Source organism: Haemorhous mexicanus, chromosome 2 (genome assembly GCF_027477595.1).
Source record: "Haemorhous mexicanus isolate bHaeMex1 chromosome 2, bHaeMex1.pri, whole genome shotgun sequence".
Classification (NCBI taxonomy): Eukaryota; Metazoa; Chordata; class Aves; order Passeriformes; family Fringillidae; genus Haemorhous; species Haemorhous mexicanus.
The window spans coordinates 16,359,802-16,383,117 of record NC_082342.1 but is presented as its reverse complement, the minus strand read 5'-3'; the positions used below and the strand labels follow the sequence as shown (position 1 = coordinate 16,383,117).

At 37.4% G+C, this 23,316-nt stretch overlaps 2 protein-coding genes across 5 annotated transcripts in view; one reads left to right on the top strand and one right to left on the bottom strand.

Moving 5' to 3' along the window:
* Positions 1–21,862, bottom strand: part of TBC1D23 (TBC1 domain family member 23) — a 31,835-nt gene extending 9,973 nt beyond the window's left edge. For 2 of the 4 annotated variants that reach the window (XM_059874144.1, XM_059874159.1), the window contains exons 1-14: positions 21,720–21,862; positions 14,910–15,021; positions 14,555–14,660; positions 12,435–12,639; positions 11,031–11,154; positions 8,749–8,873; positions 8,592–8,635; positions 7,611–7,714; positions 6,717–6,839; positions 5,676–5,768; positions 2,958–3,128; positions 2,703–2,745; positions 1,831–1,937; positions 1,024–1,166 (exon numbers count right to left, since the gene is read on the bottom strand). In XM_059874144.1, the coding sequence (XP_059730127.1) occupies positions 1,024–1,166; positions 1,831–1,937; positions 2,703–2,745; positions 2,958–3,128; positions 5,676–5,768; positions 6,717–6,839; positions 7,611–7,714; positions 8,592–8,635; positions 8,749–8,873; positions 11,031–11,154; positions 12,435–12,639; positions 14,555–14,660; positions 14,910–15,021; positions 21,720–21,760 (1,541 nt within the window). In that variant the 5' untranslated portion in view covers positions 21,761–21,862. Of the gene's footprint in view, positions 1–1,023; positions 1,167–1,830; positions 1,938–2,702; positions 2,746–2,957; positions 3,129–5,675; positions 5,769–6,716; positions 6,840–7,610; positions 7,715–8,591; positions 8,636–8,748; positions 8,874–11,030; positions 11,155–12,434; positions 12,640–14,554; positions 14,661–14,909; positions 15,022–15,709; positions 15,772–21,719 lie in introns of those variants that run through there. The other 2 variants (XM_059874136.1, XM_059874152.1) reach the window with 1 other exon arrangement.
* A 1,023-nt stretch (positions 21,863–22,885) lies between these two features.
* Positions 22,886–23,316, top strand: part of CMSS1 (cms1 ribosomal small subunit homolog) — a 221,776-nt gene continuing 221,345 nt past the window's right edge. The window contains exon 1 of the mRNA XM_059874093.1: positions 22,886–22,976. Within this exon, the coding sequence (XP_059730076.1) occupies positions 22,916–22,976 (61 nt within the window). The 5' untranslated portion in view covers positions 22,886–22,915. The remainder of the gene's footprint in view (positions 22,977–23,316) is intronic.

Genomic DNA, 23,316 nt, shown 5'->3' with positions numbered 1-23,316 from the left:
TAGTGCCTCACCACCCTGTAAAGAATTTCTTCCTAATATCTAACCTAAATCTACCCTCTTTCAGTTTAAATCTTCACATTCATTCAGTTTAATTCCTCACAAAACAAAAGGTACCAAACATTATTTAAGATTTTTTTGCCTCTAATGGTGAAATAAAAATAATAATAGTATTTTAGAAAAACATTTTCCAACACAGAAAGAAGGAATGACCTGAGGTACAAGACTATTAAAAATTACTCATCATTTGGCATGTATTTTAAATCCTGCTAGCAAAGAAATGCTAGGTTTCTGAGATTCCTGAATACCAGTGTCTTGGTATTCAACATACACCTTCAAAGGCTGGAATTAAGAGAACTACAACAAGCCTTTCATTTAAAGCTCTGACAGATGAATGCTGTTATTCTTGTATTTAGTCAAGATAATTATTTGCAACGATCACTTCCAAATTTGAAAGTGTTCTTCAGTCTACTTGCACATTCTCATTCCTTGCTGTACCTGAAGACACAAAAACCAACCAAGCCTAGATTCTGAGTTTGAAAAGCAGCTTTACATAAGGACTTGAAAAAAAAATCAAGATCTTTAAAAGAGGTAAACTCAATTTTTCAAGATGCAGCAGTGAACAAAACCAAAACAGAACAAAACCAACCAACCAAAAGAACCTACTCAGAGTCCCACTGTCATTCATCTATTTCATTAGAGTCAGGATGGGGAGGAACAGAAATAAAAGTGAAATCATTATCCACTTTCAAACTAAACACAAAATTGAAACACTGTAAGAAGTGAAATTAAGTGACAAATTCTAGATAAACATTCAAGGCAACAGGGACCCACACTGGTCTAAGGAGCACAGTAGGCTCCCTGGGTCATGATAAAATTGTGAGAAGGGTAGGGATAGAAAATTAAAAAACTGAATATGGGAGACAACTTTTTCCTAATTAGCCCAGTTTTCACACTTACAAACAGCCACACGAAATAGGAAGTCACTTCTCCCAGCTAATGCACAGTGAGATATAAATGACGCACCTGTCCACTGGAGTAGATGTATTTTCAATAAAACTGATAACTTTCTCTTTCACATTCACAGATTTAGTCTTCAAAGCAACTGTCATTTTATTCACTAGGGATTTCACTCCTTTTCCATCACCTGAACCGTTAGGAGAATCACCCTGTAAAAGTAACTCCTCTCAGGATTAATCATATAAAAGTATGTTATTTCATCTCAATGAATTTATTAAAAAGGAAGCAGACTACAAAAAACCAATTTACTTTGTGGTACTCAGTAGAACCTCAATTACACAACCGAGTATATTTCTTTAGAATTCTATCAAATAACAGCAATGATATTGAGGAAAACATCATCCCATAAAGCAAGCTTGACAAACTATTACTGAGCACTCTGCTAGGGACATCTAGACAACGGAATCCTATTAGTGATACTTTGCATCTAAATTAAAAGCTAAATTCTACACATAATATATCAGCTGTAGAAAAGATAAAATTTTGAGCTTTGCCATGAAATTGTATGCCACTTTATAGTAACTTGTTCCCAAAATCAGTAAGAGCCAGGGAAAGAGTTGTCTGTTACATGTATTCTACTGGAGAATGACTACAGCAAGTTCTTACCTACAAACTCTTCCCTTCAAGAGGATAAAAATGTTTAGGTAACCTATGACTAGACTGTGATCATAGTTTGAAATTAAACACACAAGTGAAAACAGTCATAACTTGCAATAATGCATTTTATGGAATAGAATGAGGAATGTGAAGAAAAAACACATGACTCTTAGGGCTCCCATCCCACTGTAACAATTACACTAAAATTTCACTTACATCAACAGAGCTTATACTATTTCTTGAGCCTGAGGTACTAGCAATCCAGTGGCCATATCCATTTTCTGGTCCTTCCACATTGATATCTGCTAAGTGCTGTTGGAGGGCTGTTAAAAGGCCATTAAAAACATTCAGAATTACACTGGATTTAGTCTGTTGATGAAAATTTTGTATATACCCGAGACCAATCAGTAACAATTTTTTCACCACAATTCAACAAAATAGATACATTCTGTGGTCACTATAATTACCCCAGCTTTTCTTTCAGTAGTACAAAGGCATTAAGAAAATCTAATTATCTAATGCCTATTTATCTAGCTAATATACTAACAATTTTGGTAAACATTTTGAATTCAGCAGCAATTAAAAATAAATCACTGCTTTGATCTTGAAGACAGCTCTTACAACACCACACATATTGATTAATAATGCCTCTATTGTATTGTTATTAATGTCATATTGTAGCACAGATCTCTCCACTGCTGTAGAGCCTGATTATTTCCAGCAACATCAACTTATTAATTGTGAACTCCTGATTTAAGAAATCATAACAGCAGTTAATAGTAATTATGAAGTTGCATCTTCATATGAATCTGCAATCTACAGTGGCTAAAACATCAAGAATGACAAGCTTGAAGAAGGAATTTCTCCAATTTCTGTAGTAATTTTTCACCACTCAGAAATCTGGGAAAGTCCTAAGAGTTAACCACAAATGTCTAAGTGCACAGTGTTTACTTACACAAAACAAAAATCTGACAAATGAGACCTAGTTGCTATTCATTTAGATGTTTTTTTAGCAAAAGTCTCAGAAATAACAACAATGTTAAGATATCAGGATTTTTCAAGTCAAATTTCATTATTAATAAGCTTACCCATAAAGCCTCCTTTGGCAATGCTTACGTACTCCTTATTTTTCTGCAACAGAAAAGATAATTCTGATCAGAGCAAAAACCTGTGGAATGAGTTTGGCAAGGATGGTAATGAAACGTTAGTTTGTTTACTAAAAACTGTAAATTCGAGTAATGTAAAAACGAGTTCAGATTTTAAGGAGAAAATGTTTTGCCATTTACCATCAATGACACATGCAGACCCCCTTTACTCCAGCTGTTAAATCAATTTAATAGTACCTGTAAGAAATGTGCTAACACCATGTTCATATACATATCTTCTTCTTCCCTGCCACTTCCCATGAAGCAGAGATGCTCCCCACCAGCTATGGAGCCAGACTCAATAGATTGTTTTTGTGCTTCTAACAGGGATTTTACAGACTGTGCAAATTCTGATGGGTTTTGAAGCATCTGCGGAATGAACAAACAAAAAATGCTGTTTGACACCAAGATATTGTAAGATGAGTTGAGAAAGGAGACAAACTTTGAGAATGGTTACAATTCCTTGAGACAAGCAAGACAACCTCAGCACTGTGCAAGTGAAACACACACAGAACATGAGACCTCACATTACATAAAGAACACTGAATGGTCCTTCCCTTGCTCACCCCACTTGCTCTCCCCAGGAGAGAAACACAGCTAACATTTGTTTACTTCTGAAGGCATCAAGTAATAGTGGAACAAATCTTTGCAACTTCCATGCTGCATTGATTTGGTAACACAGCAATGGGACTGATTTCCATATTTACATATGCTTGGGCACAACATATCCAACCTTTCGAAATCTGAAACCCTTTAAACTACCTAGAATTTCTAGATGCTAGTAAAGTGTTCCTCTTGCTGCCTCCCCACTAAGCTTTTTCTCGCTTACTTATCAAGATTTGGGAAAAGAAATTACAATTGAGAGTACAAGGAGGTATCTGTGATTTTTTGTACTCTCAAAAAGCTAAGGCTGTGATACATGAAGGGCTACTATGCCTGCAAAAACATGAGTTCCACATGAAAGAGCTGGAGAAACAAGGACTTTCTCAATACAGCTAGAATTTTAACCTGTGTTTGTGGGGAAGGTACTTACTGAAACTCATAAGAGAATTTTGATCTGTAACTGGACTGAGGGGAGCAGGGAGGGGCCAGAAGGGATTCTCGTAATTTTGTCTGTCCTTCATCATTTGATCCACGTACAAAGTCAAAAGTACACAACCTAGTCTTCAGTAAGTAAGGCAGAATTTTTACTGGGGTTTTCCTAGAGATAAAGGCTGTTGCTTTATTACACAGGTCCTAAATCTCACTACTTCCTCTAACTATAAATGGGATGGATTCCAAAGTGCTTTCTCTCCCCATTGTCTCTCCTTACAATAATTTTTGCATACTTTGCACATACAGAAATATAAAATGCACTGAAATTCGACTAATGTCTTTTAAACAAAGGTTTTTCTCTATTATATTTTCATAGCACTGACTTTTATAATAAAGGATGAACCTGGTGACATCATCCACCATGGTTTATGAAAGACCATTAATTCCAATATACAATTTAAATACATATGAACTGATCACATCTAATTTAAGACTTGTTTTCATGGACTCTTTTCATATACTATCAGCTATTTGTACTACTTAATAAATTTAAATGCTTATTTCTACTACACTGAATATATCATTCAATTAAGACTAGCAGAATACCCACATAGGACTTAGAGAAGGTTTTTTCCTAAATTATTTTTGATCCAGGTTAAAAACCACACAATCAAAGAACCATTTAGGTTGGAAAAGACCTTTGTCATTGACTCCAACCACAAACCTCACGCTGCCAACTCTCCACTGTTAAGCCACATCCCCAAGTGCCACATCTGCAAGTAATAAATACCTCCAGGGATGGTGACTCAATCCCTTCCCTGGGCAGCCCATTCCAATGCTTGACAACCCTTTTGGGGAAGAAGTTTTTCCTAATATCCAACCTAAACTTCCCCTGGTGCAACATGAAGCTATTTCCTCTTGTCCTACAGCTCATTACTTGGGAGAAGAAATTGACACCCGTCTCGCTACAACCTCCTTCAGATAGTTACAGAAAGCACTAAGATTGCCCTTCAGCTTCCTTTTTTCTCCTATGCAATTATATTTAATATTATATTTACACATGTGCATATAATACTGAATAATGCATCAATTTAATTAGAGAGGTAAAGACATTAGATGCAGGACTGAACTTAACTAAGGTATAAAAGTCTTTTATGATGTATTTCCAAATAAATCATTCCATACAGCTTCCACAGACTGCTTAAAGTAAAATAGTTGAGGGGCTAATCCAGAAGTGATGAATACACTGCTGAAATGGAAGTGATTTTGGGCGGAAAAAAGGAGAGAGAAAAATATGACTGAACGTTCAACTAGGAATTCATATTCAAATAGAAAGTACAGAATCTTTATTGAAGTTATTAATTCATAGCATATCTCAGTGCCAAAATCAATGCACTTTCATACTGTACAGCAAAAAATTTAAAGAAGTAACCAAATTCTTTTCAAGATATATGCCCTATAAAAGCAGACTGTAATATATTTTTTTGGCTGTGGCAAAAAAAAAGAGACAAACAAAAAAAGTACTGTTTTTAAAAATTAATTACACTTTTCACTGGAAATTAGGATGCTAAGAAGAGATTTCTCCTCCAAGCAATGTATAGTCTTTAGTCTGTATGGGTTTCCATTCCTAACCAAAGAACAGGAAGTCTGGAATCCCATATTCTAATGTCATTAAGGACTAAACGTCTCAGTAAAATGATGGCTCTACCATCTCCTTTAGAGAAGCTAATTTTTAAAGTCTTATCATCCCATAGCTAGACCCTGCAGTCCACAGACTGAAGCCTAAATTAAAAATACTTCATTTTTCAAGGCAGGCATTTCTCTCCCCTTCTATCTCAGTTAGGATTCAAATACCAGTAAAGAAACAAAAAGCATACAAACCAAATCTGAGTCTAAATGAAATGCTGTTGATAAATGCCCAGCATTGTATTGCTCTGCAGGACGACAATCCACTACAAAGAATCTCACTCCTTCCTGAAAGAGAAATTTTTAAACTTCAAAATTGCATAATTATTGGCAGAATTCAATCACATTCTAATACTAACTCAAATACTGCAGGAACTGCTCAGAGGGGCTAAGAGCTATTAAAAAAAAAATCTTACTTCATTTGATTAATCTGAACTTTGTCTACAGTTACCAGACCACCAGTAGTATTCTAGTACCAGCTTTCCATCAATACATCAGCTTGTGCATGGGAAAGGGTCATCCAAGTGCAATTATATAATTTCTGCTGAGAGGAAACATAGTGGGTATGAGACAATCCAAGAGTCCACTACTAATCAGCACCACACATAAGGATGGGTTTATGTCCCACCCATTTGGACAGGATATAAACAGATGCTTAACTTTATTTGGATGAGTAAAAAACCTAAACTATGCATGACAAAACTGGGGCCTGGAAACTGCAACAAGAAGTCAGTAGTCAATAAGAAAGACTGCAATCTAACTACATGATCCATATATGGGTCTTAAAATATTTCTAGTGAAGTCCCTGCATCTACATCTCCAATTAACTTCTACTGAAACAAGTTCAATCCATTTTCTTTTTTCATTTAAACCTTTCATTGACAAAAGACAGATACCCCTTAACAGTGTTCTTCTCAAAGGTACTGAGTAGTGAGTTTTAAATTTTCTTCTACAGCAGCTTCATTTGGAAAGGAATTCAAATTAGTGAGATACTACTTTCAGCTCACACTCCTCAAATTCAAATCAACTGTCTTAAGCTCCCCTATGCTCCTTGCTACAGCACAAATGCATTGAAGACAGCAGATCATTTACAAAGGAGAAAACTTGAAGACAAAAATATTTTTCCTGAAATAGCAAATACTCATTTGTGCTGTTAGCATTTAAAACTAGTGGCTAGTGATTGATTCTTTCCTTTTTCTATAAAACTGGGGGGGAAGGTTAATTCAGTATACTGACTCCTTGTTGCTGATTTGCTTGCAGAATCTCAGACACAGAAACTGCTAGACAGAGAGCCTGGCTCAAGTCTGTGTCATCATCTTTGAGGCCCAGCAAGCTGCTGCCAAAAAGACTGTGGTTGTCCTAACAAGGCAAGGAAAAAAAAGATTAGGTGAAGCCATTGTCTTTGTATGTGAAAGTTTAAAATAAAACTCTATCTGTTGCAAACATCAAGTTCCACACATGTGTATCCCGTCCACATAGTAATTAAAATCTTGATCAACTGAAATTTTTTCTGAAAAATCATACAAGGTCTGCATTTCCATTACAACCATGCCTGTTCACCACTTTGACCATGCCAACATGATGCAGCGCCTCTGATATACTTTTTTTAGTTGTTTGCTTTGTTTTTTCCTCCCAAGAAAACCTCCATATCTGTCTACAGACATCAGAGAAAGTGCATACAAGCTGAAGGCAATGGCTACCAAATACTTTTGTCATTCATTCACTAAGTCAGATACATGACTAAGGAAGAGCTGCAAAAACAGTGCAGGTGATAGTAGATTTATCTATAGTAAGAGACTTTTCCTTCTTTGTTATTGCAAATACAGCTAGCACTGCTGTGCATTGACTACAATGCAATTGTGTCAACATGAAATTTAGCTTCATCAGTTCTTACAAGAGCCTCATTTGAAAAATTAGATTATCAGTCATGAAGTGAGAATATTGCAAGGAAGCTTCTCTCATGTATCAGTTAACCTTATCTTTCCAAGTTCCTAACAGTAAATGCCACCAGAGTAACAACATGAAAAAATGTTCAAAAAAAGAATATTGCAATGAAATATTCAAAGTTACTGTCAGCAAGAGCTTAAACACTTGCCAAAACCAAGAAAATTTCAATATTGCTGTTATTACCTTCCTGAAAGAAGCCGGAGTTTTGCTACAGTAATATTGTGCCAAAGAGAAGAGGTCTTCTATATCCTCTAAATCGAGATTGGCTGGTGATGTTTCTAAGAATTCTGAGACAGACAAACAACATAAATGCAACACTATTTCAGACAAAGAAATCAAACAACACACATCATAAAAGAACTTATTTTTAATAGGGTGTAACAATCTAGTGTATTGACTAAACATGAATATTGATCCACTCTCCAGATGAAAAGTGAAGATACAGGAAGTACTCCTTATCCATAGAAAACTTCTACTTTTCGCTAGATGTTCAAACCTTCTATGCAAATTATTTTTTACCACATTCTTACTCCTGTATAGTTTTCAATTCTAAGTCAGCTACTTTTAAAGAGCTCTGACCATGAGAATCCTTTAAAATGAGTATTTAATCAGTAGCACTGGTCTCTGTCCAGGATAACCCAGGGGTGTAATTCTGCAGTAAAAGACACAAAATTCCAAGCACTCTCATTTTGACCTACTAGAGATTATTAATTACATTGTATTATGTGTGTAAAAAAAAAAATATAAAGGCAATGGTTATTTAAATTTTCCACTGAAATTCAATGCATTTTCTATAAAAAGAATCAATTAATCTCAAATCAAGTGCGCATGAAAACAATCCAGAAAATGCAACAAGTGCAGTAGATTTAAATAAGGATTTGCCAGCTGTTGCAGTGGGCTTAGAAAGATCAGTTTCTGGTGATTGTTTCCAGTACTTCAAACTGAAGTATAGAACTAGGTGTGGGAGCACTAAAAAGAATAAGGAAAGAAGGTCAAGGACAGGGTAGCAAAAGTAAGAAAGAATTAGTGTGTGAAGGGATTAAAAATGAGAAAAATCACATGGAAATCGACAATCTAGCTCTTTAGCAACAAAAAATAGTAATAAATGGGGATTATAGTACATAGTAAATATTTCACTAGCAGCTATGTAAGAAAAGTACTTACTTATCATTTCTTCTTTATCTGATTCTTGTGCTAAGATAACGTCTCTGAAAACAGTAAAGTCACAGGCATAGATTAAGTCAGTAAAACCAAAATGAAACAAACCTGGATTAAAACAGTGTCAGCAAAGAATGTCCCAAAGAATTAACTATACACTTACTTTGCATTGACAAGGATGATCAACATTAAGAAATAAATAAAGAATGGATCTGCTTGTTGTAGATATCCATCCCATATTGCCTGAGTAACTTCAGCTGAACAGTAGTATGAGAAGAGGCTTCCAAGCTAAAAGTTTGGAAAATAATGTGAGAAAAAGCAATTACCAGGAACAATCTTATCAGGAATACATTTTTAACAGAGATACAAGGTATCTAAAAGCAAATAAACCCAACAAAATTATGATAAAGCCCACATCTGCACAATGTACTGAAGGATGGTTCTAACCTCTAAACCAACTTTTATGGAAACTGTGCACAACACTACAGATTATCTTTGAATAAATATGACTATTGTGAAGGTAAAGTTGGCTGTACACTGCCAGCCTTGCAAATTCAACCACAGATAACACAATCAAGCTGGAATACTGTTTAGCTCATAGCCACTGCTAAATACCAATCATACCAACAAGACAATCATAAGAGAATATATTTACTCAAACAGCATAGCAATTAGGGCTTTGAAAAGATCCTGCAAACATAATTATTTTTCTTTTCCACAGCAGAATTGGGCTAATTGAACATGGCTCCATATTAGTTTGACACCATCACTTACTTAGCATTATATTATGATGCTTTATGACTGAGTAATTAAACATTTGCAAGCATCAGAGAATTTTCATTACCATTTAAGAAACTCTGCCTGTTCCCATGCTCCCACTTGAAAATACATCCTCTCTGATATACAAAGTTCAAAGCAGATAAAAGATAGGAACTTCTTACTACATATGCCAAATTTACAATCACACCTAACTCAAATGCATACCACCTGACTTCACTGGGGTCTTACTGTACTTGCTGATGCACACAAATTCTACATACATTCACAAATGTATCAACACAGCTATAGCTTTCAAAAGGTATCTGTTTTAAAACACTATCATGGAGTATTTCAACACTTCTTCGTATAGTTTTATAGCAAAAGATAGATCAATTCTGGCTCAAATGCAACTGAAGACAAAACATCCATGAACAAGATGACAATGGCAGGTCTCAGTATGTTGTTTATATACTTCTAAGTATTAGTGATACACCTATATAGACAGATTGTTCACAGACGAAACAGAGAATTTTACTGTAATATCATTATATAAAATGAAACTTAAGATTTTTTCCTAAAATTGTACACCAAGAAGCATGGTGTTGAGGACTGGCAGCTGCACCAGCTTACTTCACTATCACCTTTCAGAGAGAAGATTCTATTTCTAATTAGGTTTCAAAATTTGAAGAAACAACTTCAAAGAATTTTGTATGTACTAAGGAAAATTCTATTAAAAAATGGAAATTGACTGACAAAAAAGGACCTGATTTCTCTTTTGAAGGCTCATGATACTGGCAAAAGGTAGATTTTGAGAATGCTAAAATTTTTCCTAGACACATTTTTGTACTAAAATTGGCAGCAGCCTTAAAAAAGAACAAACAAAAAAAACCCCAAAGACAGACCTCACAGTTTAATAAATTCATTCATTTTCACTTCTTTAACTGAAAATTCACAAGGCTGAAAAAAAATTTTACATTGCCAATGAGGATGAAAGAAGAACCTAGAAAAGTTCATGGGTCAAAGCCTTCTCTATTAAATTACAGTCTTTGCCTGTGCAAGCCCAGTATCATGATTTTGTATTGCATATACTAAGTAGCCTCGACACAAAAATTTTGTTGTAGTCCTGCTACACAAAATTTATAAAAAATGACTGAGGTGAGAATCTTTGTAACTACGCATAATCTGAGGTAGTTTTGAAGAGGAAATGACTAATGCTTCAAAAGTTGTAAAATACATGTGCCTAAATAATAAAAGACATACATATATGCCTTAGCAGGGAGGTTTCTAAACCTCCCTGCTAAGGCATAAACAATTCCTTCTTCAGCTTTAGAAGACCTCTTAGATTGATGTTACCCATATCTACAACATACAGCTGCCCACAATCAAAACTAACTTCTTGCTTTTTGAGTACATCAGCTGCTCTCACTCTTCCTTACTCCAAGAAGTTCCTAGTATCAGTGGCTCAATAAGGACTCACCCAGTACAATAAAAATGTGACATTAACAAGACTTCATACCTCATGCAAAACACTAAAGAAAAAAAGCCCACACTATATTAAAACATGCAATTTATTTTAATATATTCAGTTCTAATTGTTTGTATTACTCTTCCATAAACTGACAACATGTACTTAAATTTTAACAGAAATTTATTTTTCATTATGTTTCCCTACTTTCACTTTATTACCCAGTTGAGTGCATATGAATCCGGAGTCATCTTCTTGGTATCAAGAAAGGAGCAGAGTTCAGGCTCATGGTACTGAAGCAACAGTCTAAATAGATGAAAGGGTCTTCCCTTCATAAAACAATCCCTAAAACGTAGCAATGAAAACAATAAACTCCCCTGTAATATTGCAGTTTTCAGACTTACAGTAGTAACTCTTTAGTTTCTGTGATTATGTAATTTCCTGTACACTGCTCTTTTAATTCACAGGGACTGATCGTGAAGTAAACTTGCCTCAAAGAGTCAAAAAACCAACCAACCAAATCAAACCAACAAAAAATCCACCAACACTGAAAGCCCCACTAAATTAGGCAGCAGAATTAAATACTCCTTGACAGATTATATAATACATAAGTATTTAAAACAGATTTAAATCTCAAAACAAGTCTAGCATGGTAGGAGCAGAGATTCACTGATCTACTGTAAATTGTCTTTCATTCTCCCAGTGAGGAGAAAAAAACCAGGAAACAGTCTACATCTCATTGAAACACCACTTAGACTCCCTACAGAGAAGCTCAAACAGCAGATACTCTGCAAGCCTTCTACAGCTGAAAGCACAAGGGTTATGTGGCCATATCGCCACTATCCCCAAACAGCTCACAGAGCCCAAGAGTGTTTCAGAGCACAAAGGGACACGAGCTGAGTCAAGTGACTGGACTGATAAATGTTTGCTTCCTGCTACTACAGCAAACATCCGTTTTTCATATTTTGGGCACATATCCATCAGCCAGGCTGGAATCTCCTCTCCAGGCAATCAGACTAAGATCTTTAATTACAGACTATCCAGCCTTGCTGAAGCGTCATGGTGCTCCAGCATTCATAAAAACTTCCTTTAGTGAGAGCACCTACATGACAACATGAAAAGCTCAAACATAGTATTTGTCATTAAAAATATATAGCAACTTGAAAAAAAAATCAGTCCCAACTGAAAAGAACATAAGGAAAATATTAACTACTTCTAAAGAGATTTTGAGACTTCATTAGTGCTTAAGAATTACTGTTTCTGAAGGGATAGAAGTATTTTAGATATCAAAAAATGCTAACAAAGGCAATAAAAACCCACTTTCACATAACCGAGGTGAATTAGTTCCTAAAAAAATGTTTTTGATATTGCATGAAAGGATAACTTTTTAAAAGGCCTTTTGAATCTAGATCAGTCACATCAGTCAGCTAGCTCTTTGTATCTTAAACCAAACCAATCATCTCCTGGATTTCAAACCAAGAGGTATTGAAATTTATGATCATATGAAAGAACCTGACAACACGGCTAGGAACACTGCTCCTCTAGCCAAAACCAACATGCATATCTTTCAGAGAATACTTCTACTGCCAATAACAATAGTACATATGGAAAAGAAAGAGTTTTACCTTGGAATGAATTTATTCATGATAGCATAGAAGCAGTTGTACAAATCACTGCGGGGCAAATGAAGGTGCACCAGAGGTTTGAGCAGATGTATCCAGCCAAGGCAAGAACTGTATTTAACATTGCGCGATTTACAATAAAAAGTAATAACAGACTCAATATCCAAAGTTAATACTGACTTCTCTTCTTCTGGCACTGACAACTGGTCTGAAATAGGCACAGTAATACAAACTGGGTTAAAGGCTTTTCAAAGAAATTGGATGAGATTATTTCATAGCACAATTGCACCAATAGGGACTGACTGGAGAAAAAACCCAACAAATCCAGACAAACAAAGAGCTGGCTATTTGGATTAAATTCTTACAGAAAGGCATTAAAAAAGGTATCAGAATACAAGTGATTTTATAAATCACAGTAGGGTAAGACATTTAAATATCATTTAAATAACGCAACAACAGGATGAAAGAAATTTGGGGTTTCCAGGATCTACACATAAGAAAGGTAGATTCTTTCAATGCACAGAATCCTCCTCTTCTACTCCAGTTTGATGTGTGTGTGTGATGTGAACTCAGGCTCAACTCTACAATAAATTCATTTGAATTTCAACACAGATCAACCCACAATGCATACCTTCAATTCCTCAAAAGCTGACATGTAAATTTATCTAAATCAGAAGTTTGAGATCAGCTAGGCTTACAGACTTAAATTTTAGCATTAACTTATAAATCACATTTTTTTATGTCCAGAATGGGAGAAAGAGACCTGTACACACTACATTAACACAGTGGCATTAAATTTCTAGGAAACATCTTTCCCCCTCAGTTACAAGAAGACTATGATTCTTATGACTGTTTGTAAATTTTTTAATTACAGAAGTCTTTAATACTTTCCCATCAAGAATATTGACAAGCCAGTCAATGTTTTGCATTCCTTTTCTCTAGCTCTCAAAAATGAAACAGTACATAAAACTCACATGCAAAGTGAGGATACACTTAAAATTTGGAGACTACTTGCTTTGCTAAAACATTGAAATAGAGACATTTAATCCAACAAAAAACTGAAGTCTCCCTATAACCTTCTTTCTGAAGTAACTTTACATTTGATTAAATCCTTACATGTCACAAAATATTTGCCAATAAATACAAAGAGAGAACTATGAAACACTGAAGTGCTTAATTTTGTATTTTATGAATATAACCAGTAGATTTTGCATCTTCCTGAAGAGAGACTGTGATTTAAAAAGAGAGTGGAAATTCCACCCCCATCTCTTTCCTTTACGGGACAGAGAGAAGGAAAATAACTCCTACTAGATTTTAGGGCTAGAAAGCGTAGAACTGCATTTCAGAAATGGCAGGTATGTATGCATGCACCAACTCCATCCTCTGCCCTAACTTTCAATTGCACAAGAATAAATAAAATGAAAAGTAATAAAATAGAAGATTCTCTTATTGAAGTTCTGAGATGTATCCTGATTTATGAGTCAGCATTGATTCCATCAAGGGATCACTAATACCAATGCTATTGCATCACATCAGGGGTTTTACCAGTTCTGTGATGAGCTGCCAAGCAGATCCTGTGCCAGCTCCTAGCAAACATACTAGATTATTATTTCCTTTGTCCTGGCAGCACTTTGCTTGCACAAACACAGCCTTTCATTTTTTGCTGAAAATGCTATTAAAAAGTATCTTTCTTTAAAGCAGTTTTTTAAGCCCAAAATGTTGAACGTATTTCTTCTCTCAAATGCTACATGCATTTTCATGCTACAACAGGTTTTCAGATTAAGAACCAGACCTTCCACAAATAAAAACTTGAAGGACACTAAATAAAGAATGTCTGCTTTAAAGAATGGGACTTGGAAAACAATTACCATTTTTTTATCTCACAAAGCTTTCTGACTATGCAAACTATCATTTACAAGCTAATACTTTGAACTCCCATGATGTCACCCTTCCAGAGTCTGTGTACAGGTAAGACACTATTGTTTTCTTACTGATTTTTATCTGCTCTTTCATCTTCCTCCAAAATGTAAACAGAATTCAGATCATTTAATTAAAATAAAGATTTAAGACAACTGAGGATACAGAAGTTTTCAAATGGATGATCTAAATGTAACAGAACTTACCAATTAGGTCTTGGCAATCCTTATGAATTATACTCTGCTCAGGTAGGTCTAAGGAGCCATCCCAGGATGCTAGGCTGTCCCCCTTTCCTACAACATTAAGTGCAATCTGAAAATAAAAATAGAAAGCCCTCTAAATATTGTAGTGTCTTTTTGCAGTTGTTCAATTACTGAACTCAGTAATAAAAAAAAAAAAAAAAAAAAAGAGAGAACTATTCTTAAACTGAATCAACATAGATGCATATTAAAATTCCAATACTACATCTCTTCTGTAGAGATCCCTGGCAATTAAATCTTTTACCTCAAATGAAACACAACTTCAGGTATTTCCTGCTTCTTGATTTAAGCTCACATTTACCTTCCAGACTTTGGCCCTTAGATCAGCAGGCAACTGCCTTCCTTGAATGATGTTTCTCACAGTTTCAAGATCACAACCTCCTTCGTCTAGAGCGTCTGCAAGATCTTTTATCCTAAAATAATGAAATGTAATTTAAAAAATCAATTATACTATTTTTCTATGTTTATGTAGACTGAAGGCTACTGTCAGGCAAATCCCACACATATGCAAAGGTATAAGACCACTTGGAAATTACTAAAAAGAACTACTTGCAAAATGTTATTTATTCCTCTACTTCAAACCTGCTCCTTCAACTTGTAATTCCATTCAACTTACATACAAGAAAAAAGTTTGCTTTTTTGTTTTCACTAAGTGACAAGGTTGCAAAATGTATCATAAAAATGCAAATTCAGTTGCAGTTTATAACTTTCAGCAACTTTCAATTTCAGCAAGTTTTCACACACACAAAAAGCAAATATTACACCTAAATTAGATGGTGGAGTTATTTTAAATAAAATATTAGACAGCCTAGAAAACAGAACACTTATTTCAAAGGTTTAGAGCAGTCAGCTTTTAACTTCACCTTCCCTGAAACAGGAAAAGACCTTTTAGTCAAACTCAAATGTATTTAACTATACAGTTGTAGTATTTCAAGTGTGGACATATGCACAAATCTGAATAAACATATACAAAAATGTTAATAATATAGAGAGCAGCAAAATACACTGACAAGACAAACGCTAATGACGATTGCTGTAGTAAGACAACAAAGTTTACAAGTGTTATAGATAAGAAGAAATTCAGCATTCAGGAATGATTACTTTACAATCTCTCTGATAGCTTCTGCAGATTGGTTCAATGTTTCCATGCTGTCAGTAATGGGAGAACCACATCTGATGATTTCAGGATTTCAATGTCATGTAGCAGTGGCAAAACAGGTTCACTGGAAAAATAGCAATGGCAGTGACACACAAGTCCCATAGGCAAAACTTCTCCCTTGTTACATCCGCTTAATTCTTCTCTACTTGCTCTGACATCTTCCTTAAGAAAGGCTTTCTTCAGTTACCTGGAGAGTTAAACACACATCCAGGGGGTTTATAGCCAGAGCAAAACAAAGAACAGGATTGTTTCTCTAGGACAGATATTCGTGTGGGAAGATGCATTCCTGATGAATAACACATCTATTTATACACATGGAGTAACAGATGTTAAAGTGTTATCAGTATAATTCTCAATTAGTCCATGACTACTATGTAGTCAATTCAAACAGCCACAGAAAAAAAATGTCAGCTGTTGAACTCTTGTCTACTTTAACTTCCATATACTCACAACTAAATCCCTGATATCAAAGTTCACAAGTTTGGTCTCCTGAAAACTTCAAACACATATTTCTGATTTTCTGGGACAAAAAGATTAAAATCTCAGACCTGGAAGAAGGTATGCAAATACTTAGCTAGCTTTACTCAAGAGTTCTCAAAGTATTTAGAGGTGTGAAGAGTAAGCATTTTCCTTGCATTGTATCAGGCAGTTTCTTTGTCACTGCTTTTTGGTCTGTATATTAAATCATATTTCAAATATACACTGGGGCACAGCTCTATTTTTTCAAGTAATTTTGCAAATCTGGATGAAAGAAAGCATAGATTACAAAGAGAATGACTTGCCATATTTTCTCACATTTTTAGTATTATAAAAAAAGAAAAAAAAAATCCCAAAGTCTATTTTGTATAGGGCTACAGGTTGCATAAGCTGCCAATCTCCTTCCTGAGACACAAACTGAGGGGAAGCAGAATATGGAAGCACACTTGTACTTCAATCACCTGTCCTGTTGCCCAGTTGTGTACATAACGTTCAATGCCTGAAAAGTTAAATTAATGGATCAGTTAGCCTTGAATAAAAATCAAGTATTTCCAGGAGATTTACAGAAAGAGACCTCCTAGCTCTCAGCAGAATTGCATGAACTCTAGGATGATCTAGCTTCAACAGAAGCCAACATCAGGCATCAGCTGGAGAGAATGAGGTGCTCTTAGACACATTGCACATTTCTGTGAACACTGTGCATGACAAACAGACTAGAGAGCAACAGCCATGTCTTGAACTACAACTAGGCGCTACAACTATATCCAAGTATTAAACAGGTGAGTGGAAATGAATGCAACAGCTGTGTACACGTTCCATTTCAAGTAGAAAGGTCTTAAATTATTGTAGCATTTTCACTTTGTTTCTGTGTCACCCAAAGAAACTCTTTTGAGAATAAGAAAGCAATTTTTACTTGAAGCAATACTTAAAATTGCATCTACACTAATTACAGAATCATCTGGCAAAGAATGTTTCACAAATCCACAAGTACAAATTCTACCAGTTATTAGTATCCAGCATTCAAGAAACCATGCATGTAACACCAACTTTACGTGTTATCTGCAAATGTGTGCTTCTGCTGCTTGTCAATATATTAACATTTGCAAAAACTTCCTCCAAGTGCTGTCACCTCCACTTTCTACACTGTAAAGATGAGAGACAAAAGCCAATTTTACTGCTCCACCTCACAAAGCAAGACACTGACATGTCCATCTGCCACATGAAGAGACGTGATGCATTACCAGCAAGGAGTTAAGTGAAATAACAGCAGGGGGAAAAATGCTTTGTTCTGCTGTGATTCAATTAGGTGCTCAATTCCTCCATCAACTGCAGGATTGCTCACAGGCTGTAAGTAAGGACTTCTCAAAGATTAAGTAAATTCTTTTCTAATAGACTTTCTATTCAAGCAAACTTGCAAGGTACAAAACATGAAAGTGATTTCAACACTTTAATACATGTCCACTCCCTATGTTTTACCTTATTTCTGTCAGTTGTTCTATAAATATTCCACTGAACTGCTAGCAATCTGGATCCTTGTCTTTCATGAGTGAAGAGCAGCTAGGAAGTCTTCTGTTTACATGGATAATTATTACACTTATTTTGAACCGAAAGCTCCTCCAGACCTGAACATCTGTACTTTCTGCTCTGCCATGGCTTCACTGCCTGTCTCTAGGTGTTACTCAAAATTTTGGTTAGATGTGTGGAATTCCAGCCTACACCCAAGCCATGGCCTGAAAGGTAAATTCCCACATGATATACTGTTCAAAATGTCATAATACAAAATGCTCCTATTAGTGCATCTGCAGTAAATTTCCATACTTACAGAAGGATCTCTTACATTCATGCCAGTCTGGTGACATATTAAAACCAATAAGTAGCTGTCTTCATAGACATTAAACAGGACCTTTTTTAACTTAAGATGTTAAGCTGGTGGCAAGAAAAATTGATCCACTATTGGGAATTCAGCTTAAGCCACTTCTTCTAAGTATTATTTATATATGACTGAGACACTTGGTAATCACTCATAAATACTAGAGAAGGGATTAAAACTGTGGGAATGTGAACAGCAGGAAAAAGATAATAGTAAGTGATCAATAAACTACATGAAGTGTTAAGAACACTACAATCAATTTCATACTTTTTTAGAAGGTATTACTATGGTTCCTACTTTTAATTCAGGATTTTCCTGACTCCCAGGAAAAAGCCTCAACAAGAGCTATATTGAATTGAAATTAATGAGTGTTTGTTCTCTACTGAAAACAAACAAGCAAAAATCAATCCCTCACATTTGCTTCAAAATATCCATTGTATCCAGCACACCACTGAACCATCATTTATTCTCCAACAGAATTTTGCAGAAAAACAATTCCCTGACATTTTTTCTTCAATTTCATGCTTAACTGGAAAGGACTTTTCTGTTCATAGGCTTTCAGAAGAAATACTATGGCTCCAAGTACTAATTAGCCAGATTGTGAGATTGGGAAAGATACATGGAAACTAGGTTTGTCACTCTGTTGTCTTAGGCAGTTGCAGTGCATTTTGGAACCCATAGAATGAGTTATTCCAAAGTAAAGTTAAATGTACAGGAACAATTCCATCTGTGGTTACAGTTATATTTAGTTATTTCAGGTCCAGATTTCCCAAGTATAATCTTAAAAATTACTACTTGATCAAGTTTCCTGAAGCTTGACTATTAAACAAACATCTGCAAAAAGGTTTTAGAAACTAATCCATAACCATTAATCTGTTTGAAAATCTGAACAAGAAAAATAAGGTCCAAATCACCTATTTCCTTGATAAATGAGGCAAGAAAAATCTATCACTTCCAATTACAAACATTTTAACTAACAACAAGCCATCTTATTTGTGTCTATACAGTCTACTGACTAGATGTATTGCATTGACAGAAATTATGATTAAAATAAATAAATAAGCAGACCAAAAGAAAAAAAGATTTTACAGCAGTTTGAAAGCAGCCTGCCTCCTTTGTGTTTCACAGAATTTTTAGCTTTGTCTTCCAGAACAAAACAGCGCTGGCAATTTCTCAAATTAGCTTTTGAGTATATGCCAAATAGCTCAAAGGAAACATTTAGCAAACAAGGTACCTGATTTTGCTCATTTTTAAATCAAAAGTGTTGATAACAACTTGTTATACTTACTGAAGAAAAATACCTACACTCATCTTTCTCTAGACATAAGTTTGGGGTGGTGGTTTCTTCTTAATTTTTATTGGGTTTTCTTTTTAATTTTTATTGTGCAGTGACAAAGTTCCATGTCTTTTGTTGAGCAAAACACCAAGGAGTCAGTACAGATGTTGAGGGGTTTAATTCATAACTAGTTTGTGACACTTCCCCCCACCCAAATAATTCATAGTAGCACCACATGACAAGTTAACACAGGGAAAACAAATAGGGAATTTTATTCTAGGGAGCACATCTGGGTTCTACACACTCAAGGTGCTGCAACAGCCTCTGAGCACAAAACTCCATCTGCCTTTTAATCCCCCTAAGGAAGTGAGGAGAGAACACAGGATCAGCACTGCCAGTTTTGTTCCCAACAGAGCTCAGGCATACATATGTATCATTATATGTTTGGGTATTTTTAAAATTTGAAATCTTGCATACTTCAAAATATGATAGTGTAGTAACTTACATCAAAAAGCTCTTTCAACAACAACTGTTGACAGCATTGAAATATAAATACAAGACAATGCTTTAAATTCATAAACTAAAAAAAACACTGAAAAAACCACTGAAAAACCATTGAAACTGGTTTTTAAACAAAAACCAAAACAGGAAAACAAACCCAAAAGCCATGTGAAGTTTCTAAGCAAGCAATAAGGAATGCAATTTTATCATTCACAGCACACACCTCTAGTAACAGGATGCACTGTCACATATTAATAGAGCATTTAAGCATAAAACTCTTTAATTGTTCCCATAAAGTGTTAAATCTGTTTAACACTAAGACTTAAAGAGTTAAATCTGTTTTAACAAATGCCTTCAAGTTTGTATTTTCTAGTACCATCAGCATATAAAATTGACTATAGTTTTGAAGCTGTCAATCAGAATATCAACAATGCAGGCTGTGAATTGAAATGTGTCTGGAAACACACTCGTCTTCATCCTTAACAGAAATTATGGAGAAGTTGATTGTGATCTGGGAGACAGCAATATTATTCCAATATTAGCAATGGAAGTCCTCTGAAGTATTTTTTTCAGAGGTATGGTTCCTATTTAATGTCCAGGGTTATATTTCAAAGAGTTGAGAGTGCACTGTCACGGAGTCCCTCCCTTGCTTTGTAATTAAGTGGCCCAACAGTCAGGCCTTTATTTAGGGATAATGCTTATGCAACACTGTGCTTACAGAAAGAGCTTCATAAATTTTGAGGCTGTAACTAGAAGAAAAAACACAAGAATAAAAAATGACACAAACTAACTTTCATTTTCCAGTTAATGATATGAAGTTGTTTTAACCAAGAGCTGTATTTGTAGAACCAAACTAGACAAAGAAGAGTTTACACCTACACCTGTGTGTGTTCTAGCTTCTTTACAGTGACACAACTAAGCACAAAGAAGCCTAGGCTCAGTCTGCAGGAAACTTTGGATCTGCCACATCAAATAGAGCCTAAAAGCAAAACCTTGGAAATGATTGGAACTCAGATTGGAAATGATCATAAAAAGCAGCTCTGTAAAGTAATTGCTTGAAAAGCATATACGTGGAAAGGACAAAGAGCAATGGTGCGGCACAGAGCCACAGAAAGAAATCACATGCAATGCAGAAACGCAAAGACAAAAACAAAGTGAAGACGTAAACGGAGATGCTGGGTGCAGTAAGAATAGCTTCAGTGTTTAAACACGATGTTTATTTAAGCCTCGGCAATCTTGAGTGAATACGCATGCAACAAATACTAAAAGCACATCACTGTTACCATCAAAATGATCCTATACACGCTCCAGAAATAGTCTCTATTCTTGTCCTAAGGGTTCAATGTAAAATCCATTATAAGTAATAGCTGTGCTAAAGGAAGGTGGTGAGCAAAATCATTCAGAAAACGAGGCAGGACCCACTGCTGTCACCTGTTCCTGACAGCAGGAATGCAGCGAAACGGGAAGCTGAACTGAACAAAGCAACTCCACTCCAGGCAGACTCCCGGAGCAGCTCCTACCGCATATTAAAGCTGTCATTTTAAACTAGAGCGACCGCCTGGCTCCAGGCTAGGCACGGCCCTCGTTTTGTGTCTCGTCTGTTTTGACGGGCCCCTTCCTCTCTGGGGACCCGGAGCCGCCAAGCGCCGGCGGTGTTTGCGGGGGGCTCCTGGCGGGCTCCCAGCGCGACCCCGCACACGCCCCGAGCGCGGCGCGTCCCAGGGGGAGAGCGGCGGCGGGCGGGGCGTTCCGGCCTCTCTCCGCTCTCTCCGCCGCGGAGGGGAGAGAGGCGAGCAGGAGGGAGGGCGCCCACACCCCCAGCACTCACCAGCTGCCCGGCGGCGGCGGCGCCTCTTCTCCTTCCGCCATAGCTGTTGACGTGCCCGTTCGCCCGGCCGTAAAGCGCGCTCGGGAGGCGTTTCCTGCCCGAGGCCGCTCCTCCCGCAGCCGTCCCCTTGCCGGCCACCGTCCCCGCCCTCCCGCGCCGCTGGGCTGAGGGCGCGGGCCGCAAAGCGCGGAAGCCTGGCAGGGGCAGCCTCTGAGGGAGCGGCCGCGCGGTGCTCCTGGAGTAGGGCAGGGGAGTCGCTCTGCCGGAGATTTGAATGTTTTCGGTTTTCACAAAGCTGAACTGCTCTGCCAGATGTGGACTTGATTATTAAGTGCCTTCCCCCGCAGTGTTTAATGTGCCTCAGGTTGGATGTACTCGGCGAGTATGGAAATTCGCAAGTTTCACGCAGTTTCCAAGAACTGAAAATCACTTGGTGACGTCCATTAGCAAGCCTGGGCAGAACAACACTAATGCTCTCTGTTATGCACGTCCCTTACCCACCTGCCTCCTCAAAGGAGGAAAAATTGTATACTTCAATGAAAGTTGAGAAAAAGCATTGGAGCGGGTTATACACGGAGTAACAGTGCCGCCTTACGAGAGATTCCAGTCCTTACACTGGTCTGTTTCACTTCCACGGCTCGGCTCGGGATGGGCTCCAGCAGGTGACGCCCAGGCCGAGAGCGGGACGGCTCCTGCGGGAAGAGACGCAGGATGGGCGCGCTCGCCCTGCAGGCTCCGCTGCCAAAGGGCCAGGAACACCCATTCCAAGGCAACGCGCACCCCCTGCAGGCACCTATCAGTTCCTCAGAAAAGATTACGTGAATTACCTCAACCAACAAAGTAGGTATTTGACAGTGTGAAACCGGGTTGAGGCATTTAAGCGAATGTTGTGAAAAACGGGGTAATAGTTTTAATTCTTTTCCTCTTTCTCTCGCTTCTGTATTTTCCTCTAAAAGAAAAAAAAAAGAAAGAAAGATAGGGAAAAAAATCCCCAGCATGATGTAAAAGCCTTCTCCTCTTTCAGAAGACTACTGTATAAGATGCAATGTCAGCTGCGGCACCAGCCGTGCCCAGGGTAGCGCCGGCCCCGGCTGCGCGGGGCACGCCCGCCCGCCCGGCCCCGCGCAGTGCGCAGGCGCGGTGGCTGTGGCGGCGGCGGCGGCGGCGGCGGCGGCGGCGGCGGCGGCGGCGGCGGCATGGGCGACACGCTGGAGGAGCCGTGGTGGGACACCGAGCCCGGAGCGGGCGGCACGCCAGGTACTGCTCTCCCGGAGCTCCCTCCTCACGCTGCGATTGAAACATCTTGCCTAACAGCCAGCCCCCCCCCCACCCTCCTTTCCCGCCCTCCTTCCTTTTCGTTGGATTTTGGGTGTTTTTTCCACTTCCCCTCTCCGCCTTTCCTTTCTCTGCTTTTAATTTAGTTCTCCAGGTTTTTCCGCTCTCACTCGCTTTTTTCCCTATGCCTGCTTTTCCCTGCTTGTTCCGAGGCCGGGTTTGCTTGTAAGCAGAGTCTCTGCAGCGAGGTGATGTCCAGTCTCTGATCTGAGCCCTTGGATATACGATGGAGCGGCAAATGAAAATACCAGTACCTAGGTAA